We start from the raw sequence: 9,478 nt of genomic DNA, 5'->3' as shown, positions 1-9,478 counted from the left end.
ATACTAACCTCAAAGAATATGAGACATTTCAAATCAAAAACCTCAATGCTAGCCTCAAAGAATATGAGGCATTATATTGGACCTGGTTGCTAAGGCCTCATGGCTATGTGTAAATTATGTCGCCGTTTGAATATGCAAATTTTTTACCCGTTAAAATATAAGCATTATGTACCTGTTGGAATATAAACAATCTGGTCACGTTTATCCTCAGTAGTACGCTAATGAAATGTACCCTCTGTAATATGCTAATGAGGTTTACCGTCTGTAATATGGTAATGAGGTTTAGGCTATAATCTATAGAGCCTCAGACTGTATCTTCTGCCTCTAGAAGTTCGCTACTGCTTTTAACCTATTACAAATAATGAGGAAACAGCCTTATTAGATTTGAAAAACTCCTTTTAATGGTAGTTCATTTAAAAAAAGTATTACCAACTCACTCAATTCACTTTTTAGAATCAATTAGATTCAGTACAATTGTAATAAGTAAATATGCACTGTTTCTTCGTTGTTCTTTATCGTACTATAGTATGTATAATCGTACATATTTCTGGTATGTACTTTATCGTTTTAGTCTTCGTCTATTTGGGGTATGTTCCAAAACTCAGCCATCATTAACGGTCTTTGTTTATTTATCATGCCCGTCAGTGTAGAATGGAAGATAATAACAAATTTAACCTCTAAAATACTTATAATACATAAAAAGGGTTAACATTGTAGTCTAATCTACACTTAAAATAATGTGAATTGCTCATAATTAACTGTTACTCATAATTCTGCAATGAAAATAGTGACAATTAATTAGCTATCATAATGACAGTTGAGTAACATACTATTGGTCTTGTGGGTTTTTCAGTTGTTCTTTCTTCTCTGGCTATTTTTATGGCACTTGGTATTGACCACGTGACATTGCTATTTTTATGGCACTTCCAGGTAAGCTAGCACGATGAAATTTGGCAGGCGTATCAGGGATCTTACCAGATTAAATTAGAAATAGTCATTTTCCCGATTTGACCATCTGGGGGGGGAGGAGTGGGGGGCCTGTTAATTCGGAAAAAATAGAAAAGGTGAAGTATTTTCAACTTACGAACAGTTGATCAGATCTTAATGAAATTTGATGTTGGGAAGGATATCCTGTCTCAGAGCTGTTATTTTAAATCCCGACCGAATCTGGTGACATTGGGGGGAGATAGGAGGGGGAAACCTAAAATCTTGGAAAACACTTAGAGTGGAGGGATCGGGATGAAACTTGGTGGGAAAAATAAGCATGAGTCCTAGATACATGATTGACATAACCGGAACGGATCCGCTCTCTTTGGGGTAGTTGGGAGGGGATAATTCTGAAAAATTAAAAAAAGAGGCATTTTTAACTTAGGAACGGGTGACCGAATCTCAATGAAATTTGATATTTAGAAGGACCTCGTAACTCAGATCTCTTATTTTAAATCTCAACCGAATCCAGCGTCATCGGGATGGGGCAGTCGGGGGGGGGGGGTCGGAAATCTTAGAAAATACTTAAAGCGGAGAGATCAGGATGAAACTGGATGGGAAAAATAAAAACCTGCCTAAGATACATGACTGACATAACCGGACCGGATCTGCTCTCTTTGGTGGAGTTGGGGGGGGGGGGTAATTTGGAAAAATGAGGTATTTGTAACTTACGGAAGGGTGACCAGATCTTAATGAAATTTGATATTTAGAAGGATCTTGTGCTTTAAAGCTCTAATTCAAATTCCGACCAGATCCTGTGACATTGGGGGGAGTTGGAGGGGGAAACCAAAATTCTTGGAAAACGTGAAAACTGGGGTATTTTTAACTTAGGAATAGGTGATCGCAAGGAATTCATGTCTCAGTGCTCTTATTTCAAATCCCGACCAGATCTTTTGACATTGGGGGGAGTTGAAGAGGGAAATCTTGGAAAACACTTGGAGCGGAGGAATCGGGATGAAGCTTAGTGGATAGAATAAGCAAATTTCCTTGATACGTGATTGACGTAACCGTACCGGATTCGCTCTCTTTGGGGGAGTTGGGGGGAGGGGTTCAGTGATTTGGCGAGTTTGGTGCTTCTGGACGTGCTAGGACGGTGAAAATTGGTAGGCGTGTCAGGGAGCTCCACAAATTTACTTGATAAAGTCGTTTTCTCAGACTCGACCATTTGGGGGGGGGGGCTAAACGGAGAGGTGGAATTAGAAAAAAATAGGTATTTATAACTTACGAGTGGGTGATCGGATCTTAATGAATTTTGATATTTAGAAGGACATCGTCACTCAGAGCTCGGCTTTTAAATCCTGACCGACATTAAGGCTCTGATTTTCCTTTTAAATCGATCTATTAATTCTTAGAATTTTGTTAGAGCTCATACCATATGAGCTCTTGGCTCTTAGCTCTTCTTGCCTCGTCACAAGTGCCATATGAGCTTTTAGCTCTTGTTTTTTTTTTCGGCACTGAGGGTGTACCATAAATATTGTTAAGAAAAAAACCATTGCTGTGTTCTTGGCTTATCCCATGAGTAATTTAAAAATGATATTTCGTTAAGCAGCGGCGTCTCACGTTACCGATTTTTGTTTCTTCCGAAGATTTCTTTCATGAAATTTAACAATAAATTTATAAAACCATTTGTAAGAAAAAACAGATAAAATGAGTAACATTTTACACAAACACACACATAAAACCCAGGAGGTATCCAGAGAGGATACAGGTCTGACCCCTCCCCGCACGAAATATTTCTTTGGCTCGTAAATGGGGGTAAAAATATAGGCATAAAACTCATGTTAGAGACCGGTAGACAAAATCCGCGGGAAGTAAGCCCTTCTTCATTCTTTTGGTACCCTCCTCCCTCCTGATGAACAAATTTTAGGCTAAGCTTCTCCACTTCCCGAACAAAAATCCTGGATACGGCATTGCTTCTGTCATAGAAAAAAACTTCTTTCCACATCTTTACCCTTTTCTAGAGACATTATTACAAGCCTACCACCCCCCTCTGCAAATTTGATGGTCATTTGAATGTATATCTAAAAATTACACAATTTTACACTCTAGTCTAGCATATAAATTTTTAGTATTCATAGGAACTATCTGCTCTTGTGCTAGGCACGTACATAGGGACTTATCTTGTAATGAGGCCCACAACTTCTTTGGTGGGGCTGTCTGTAAATCATTGAAAAAGTAAAAAAGGAAGATGTATAGTCTAAACAATCTTGATATTAGGGAGTGCATAAAGTGGTAAATTATATTGTAAAACAGTACTCATATAACAAAAAAAGAAACATGCCATTCATTGCCCCATTCGTCACGTTTTCCAAGTATAATAATCTTTATCGTTGCAATAGTATCTCTAATGTCAGAATATAGCTATAGGCTCAGGGTCATAGCTAGGGGGATTAACCGGTTTTAACCTCCCACTCCCAGGTTTCTGTTGGAATCGCACAAAAGTAATAAATACAGATAAAAACTAATTGCACCTCTTTTTTCATGTACCTCTCCCCCACCAAGAAAAAAGTCCTGGGTACGGCCCTGCTTAGGCTCCATGCAAAAGATTGCTGACTTAATTTATATTGTCAATAAGTACCAAACTATCGATTAGAACTGACAGCAAAAATGATACCAAGGATGGGGATACCCAACCCCTTGTGGGTAACCCTTTAATTTGAAAACGCTGAAAGTAATCAAACTGATTATGCCCAACATGGGCAAGCCTTTTGACTTCATTCTAATTTACAAATAAATAAATAAACCAGTTTTTTTTTACTGCAAGTAAGGAGTGACATTAAAACTTAAAACAAACAGAAATTACTCCGTGTATGAGAGGGGTAGTCCCCTCCGCAACACCTCGCTCTTTACGCTAAAGTTTGACTCCGTCACAACTCTGCTTTTTAAAACAATAAAAAACTTTAGCGTAAAGAGCGAGGCGTTGCGGAGGGGACAACCTCTTTCATATACGGAGTAATTTCTGCTCGTTTTAAGTTTTAATACCACTCCTTACTTGCAGTTAAAAAAACTTGTTTTTTTATTTAATTTGTGAACGTTTTTGAATTAATACAGGTTTTGATTTTGGCTCAACGCACATGAATAATTAAAACGAAATTTGCATATTAGTTTTTTTTGGCTAAATGGCTTTCTTATAGTTTTGATAGGATGATTTTGATAAAACAGGGTTGGCGGAAGAGGCCTAGTTGCCCTCCAATTTTTGGCTTCTTAAAAATGCAACTAGATTTTTTATTTTGTGTACGAACGTTTTTGTTAGTGATAAATATATGTACCTTACGAATTAACTTACGTAACGAACTTCTATATTTGTGTATTGTTATTACGTATATGAGGAGTTTGCCCCCTCGTCAATACCTCGCTCTTTACACTAAAGTTTGAATTTTATCCCAAATCTTTAAGATTGACCCTGAATCACAAAGGCCGTAAAATAAATAGTTGAAATTACTGAAAACACTTTAGCATAGAGAGCAAGGTATTGTGGAGAAGACGAACCCCGTTGTAAACGTAATTTTTTATGTTCGTTTTAAGTTTTAATGCAACTCATTACTTTCAGGGAAAAAAAGTTTTATTTAGTTCCTCATTGTTTTTTTAAAATAATGCTAGAAAATCCTGCGCCCCCTTCATGGATATTTTCTCCTCTCATGACAAATTCCTCCGCGGAAAGATCTTCCCGCGTAACCCCCGACCCACTCCCATCCCAGCGCGAAAAAGTCCCCCTCTAAACGTCTGTACACTTCTAATAACCATTACTGTATGTAAACAATGGTCAAAGTTTGTAACTTGCAGCCCATCCCAGGGGACTGTGGGTGATTAAGTCGTCCCCAAAGATATAGTTATTAGTTTTTCGACTAAGCTGAACAGAATGGCTATCTCAAAAATTTGATCTGGTGAATTAAGGGGGAAATGTGCGTGGGAGGGGGCCTAGGTGCCCTCCAATTTTTTGTCACTTAAAAAGGGCACTAGAACTTTTAATTTCCGTTAGAATGAGCGCTTTCGCAACATTCTAGGACCACTGGGTCGATACGACCACCCCTGAGGAAAAAAAACAACAAATAAACACGCATGCCACGATCTGGCTTCTGGCAAAAATACAAAATCCCACATTTTTAGCGATAGGAGCTTGAAACATTAACAGCAGGGTTCTCTGATACGCTGAATATGATGGTGTGATTTTCGTTAAAATTTATGACATTTATGGGGTGTTTCCCACTATTTTCTAATAAAAGACAAATTTTTTCAGGCTCGTAACTTTTGACGGGTAGGACTAAACTTGATGAAATTTGTATTTTTAAAATCAGTATTAAAATGTGATTATTTTGATGTAACTATTGGCATCAAAACTCCGTTTTTTGGAGTTTCGGTTACTATTGAGCCGGGTCGATCCTTACTACAGTTCGTTACCACGAAGTGTTTGATGTTAAATTGGTTATCATTGAACAAATAATGCAATATTTACATACCTCATAATCTTCTAGCTGTTGATCACTAAAAGTTGCAACATTGTTCCCCATGTTTCTTCTTTAGCTCCCAGATTATTACTAAATTCAGGAGAGTTTCCGAAAACTATTGATAAAAAGGAAACGCATGCGTAGCAAGTGAGATAAAAGGATTGTAATAAAACACAAATGATCTCTTGATTAGCTCTTGCCCATGTTAATCTGGTTATTGAACTCTGTAGATTACCCGGCTGGTAACTTAATATAGGCTTTATAGATAGCGCTAAAGAGTTGTAAAAATTGTGTTGTACAGTACTTTGCCAGCGTCAAACAAGACTGAATTTTCTGTGGAGGAAGAAGTTTGTAAAACTGGGTTTTCGAGAGAGATATCCTCCCTACTGCTAAGGGTGCAGTTGCTAACAAAAATACATGGATATAAATATATATATATATATATATATATGTATGTATAATATATATATATATATATATATATATATATATATATATATATATATATATGTCAAAATTATACACATATATATATATATATATATATATATATATATATATATATATATATATAACAAAAATACATGGATATATATATATATATATATATATATATATATATATATATATATATATATATATATATATATATAGCACGTACGCAGGGAGGGGGGCCCTCAGGAAGAGATTTTTCGAAATGTTTACTTTCTCCATGGTTTCTTGGGATTTCTGGCAAAAGTAGGACATTTTTTAAGAATCTAGATGCATGTATGAAGCTTTTTTTTGGGATTGTACAGCATTCAATTATCTGATCAAGTCACTGCCCAACTATTAACCCATTTTCTGTCTAACTTTTTACCCTCTTTGAAGTAATTAGCGATTGTACTGTTATTTTGTTTTGTAAAAAGAGTTTGCTTTCCACAGCAAAATAGAATTATCCTTGATATTATGGCGTTTTCAGGATAAAGTACAGCTTTTAATGGATCAATTTTGGAAACTATCATTTTTCATTAAAATTGACGTTTTTGCAATAGAAGAACTACCCCCACAGCACCCATATTGCACTATTAACCCTAAAATTTCCCTTTCAGTGAGATATAATAGATTAGTCACTGGTTCTAAATCGCTATGAACATAACCTTAGTATAAAACGTACTTTTGAGGCCTCAGTCTCCTTCCCCCATCCGCTACAATACTACTGATTAAAGTTAATCTGTATTTTCCAATACACGTGCTTTTTATATTTATTTAGTTACTATAAAAAAGGTGCTACTTTATATCTGCTGTTTCGAAGGTTTTGGCCCCCCCCCCGAAATAAATTCCTGCGTACGTGCCTGATATATATATATATATATATATATATATATATATATATATATATATATATATATATATATATATATATATATATATATAGATTTATACTATCTTTATAAACCTTGGTAGTATTATTAGTAAAGATGGTGGGAGCAGTGAAGATGTTAAAAGTAGAATACCTAAGGCTATTCAACCTTTAGAATAGTAGAAATACAAAAACACAAAAAAACTGTGTTTTTTCACAGTTTAAAAAAAAGACCGGAAGAATAAGAAAATCAGTCTGCAAACCAAGATTAGAATATTAGAAGCAATAGTGATAACAGTGGTCAAAGTGGATGAAAGCTACGGAAAAAAACGGTCAAACCTCGGGGAAACTGCAGCATAATTTTTCTTTACACCAAGATGTTCAGAAAAACCAGTTTAATCACACAAAAAAATCCCCCCGAATCCCCCTTGCACAAGTATCCCAAATTTGAAATTTGCCCTTGAAGGGGAAAAATCCGACTTCTGTGTTTATAAATACTTTTGAATTTAAATAGTCGTTTCCTATCAAATCCAGTATACCGACTCCAAACCTGAATTAAGATTTTCCTTTTTTCAGTACCCTAATGCCCATTTCCACCCTTAAAGGGTGGGGGGGATGGGCAAAACTCGAAATTAAGACGTTGTTGCATTATTTGGCCGTTTCCTTTGGAATCGATGGCGGTGAATTTGAAAATGAAGTTAAAAACTTGATTTTACGTGGTCAAGTACCTCATCTTACCTAAATTGGATGTGAAAGTTGACCTACGTGAACTAGTTATTTTAATCATTTGTCGGTTGATTCACCATTTCCTATCAAGCTAGGAATGGCGCCTAAGAATATGAGTCTTGCACAGTCTAATTTCAAACCAGCATTCCAGACTCCCCCTTCAGTTTTCGGTTTCCATTCCTTAGTGTCATTCTTTAGGTGATCTAATCAGTGGAGACATCTACCATAGTACTTTCTAGATAATAGGCGTGTTCAAGGCTATAGACAAGGTTTGTGGCGTTTTATTTACTTCCGCAAAGAAAACCCAAATAACAAACTGGGATCTAGGAACTAGAAGTATTTAGTGAGATAGTGTTTAAGATTATGCTTCAGATTTTGGAAAAGAGCGGATATTCATTTCTGCTGTTCAGCTTCATCTGTGCAATGCCATCTACTGTGTATCATTCAAGCGGAATTTGTTCTTCTAGGTGGCGATGGCTTGAATTCCGATTGAATTGTGCCTGGATTTACTGAACAAACAAATTATATGAAATAATCAGTCTCTTTTTCTTCTAGAACCGTCAATGAAGAGAACATGATCTGTCCGATATGCCAAAGCAGCATCAAACCCGGTGAAAACGCTGCCATAATATCCGAGAAAGGAGCCGATGCCGTGAATAACTCAAGCAAGGAAAGAGGTAGTAGCATAGCTGTGACGACTGGAAATGAAGTCCACACCAAGTGTCGTCGTAACTTCTGTGACAGATGTCGGATCGACAGAGAAAAAACCGCTCAAGGAAACTTGAGCAGAAAGAACCGGTTGCAGCCCCCCCCCAACCAGATCTTCAGCTCCACGCTTTGATTTTTCGAAGAACTGCCTATTCTGTGGTCAAGCAGTGAAATTATGCAAGATCACAAGTCGTGAATTTGCTGAAGCTTATGCAGTACGAACTCATAGCTTCGACTACTCGATTAGTGAAATGTGTAAGAGCAGGAACGATCAGTGGGCCATGACAGTGCTTGGTCGGATAAATTTGAAGACTTCTGACCTTCATGCAGAGGATGCCGTTTGTCATCAGATATGCTCAGTGAACTTCAGGACAGGAAAAGAGATTCCACAGAAATTCTGTGGTCAAGAAGAAGTGAGTGACGTGCCTCCAACAGAGAAACGGAAGTGAAGACCGTGCGATAGTGAAAGGAAAGCTGCTTTCGAAGAAGCGCTTCGGTGCTATCCCAACAGTGAAGAACCTGTACCTCTGACGATCATTTTAAGAAAAATGGCTCATATTCTCTCTGAAAATGACTGTGATAGTTTGGCCTACAGCTTTCGACAAGCCAAGGATTTGCTAGTCAGTGAGTATGGCGAACAAGTGGTTGTGTCCGATTCAAATGGGAAAGAGACACTCGTAACATTTAGAGATACGGTCGACAGGATATTACGAGAATTCCACTAAGAGGAAAAAGCAGATAGTGAAAATGGAGAAAGGGATCAACTCATCAAAGTCGTTGGAAAGATAATAAGAAGCGAAATCAAATCCATTACGACAAGTAAGGATTCCTACGAATTTCTTAACGAGATATCGTCAGTAGAGAAGTGTTTGAACTTCGTGTGCCCATCTCTTTGTCTACTGCTTTCATCGACAGGGGTCCACACGCCTCGTCTAATATCTTCTATCGGACAGGCTATAATGCAGGCATGCAGACCACGTGGTTTAATGTCTACTGTACAAATAGGAGGATTCGCAGCTGCATCACCATTTCTCATCCCGATTTTTAATTGATATATTGCACAATCTTGGCTTCTGCTCTTCGTACTCAGAGGTAAAAAGATTTGAGAGATGTGCAGCAGTAAATCAAACATTGTTGGAAGAGTCCGAAGAGAAAGCATATTTTTTTCAGTATGTAGGAGACAATGTTGATCATGATATTGCTACTATCGACTGCCTGAAGACCTTTCATGGAATTGGACTTATTGAAGTGTCTACACTTGAGTTGCCGG

The 9,478-nt window shown here is 37.2% G+C and overlaps 1 protein-coding gene across 1 annotated transcript in view; it reads right to left on the bottom strand.

Moving 5' to 3' along the window:
- The window catches only part of LOC136042178 (calcium and integrin-binding family member 3-like), a 28,112-nt gene extending 22,509 nt beyond the window's left edge, over positions 1 to 5,603 (bottom strand). The window contains exon 1 of the mRNA XM_065727111.1: positions 5,445 to 5,603. Coding sequence (XP_065583183.1) covers positions 5,445 to 5,495 — 51 coding nt within the window. The 5' untranslated portion in view covers positions 5,496 to 5,603. The remainder of the gene's footprint in view (positions 1 to 5,444) is intronic.
- Positions 5,604 to 9,478: the final 3,875 nt, after the last annotated feature.

This window comes from Artemia franciscana, unplaced genomic scaffold (genome assembly GCF_032884065.1).
Source record: "Artemia franciscana unplaced genomic scaffold, ASM3288406v1 PGA_scaffold_74, whole genome shotgun sequence".
In the NCBI taxonomy this organism is placed as follows: Eukaryota; Metazoa; Arthropoda; class Branchiopoda; order Anostraca; family Artemiidae; genus Artemia; species Artemia franciscana.
This window is presented reverse-complemented; position numbering and strand designations above follow the sequence as displayed.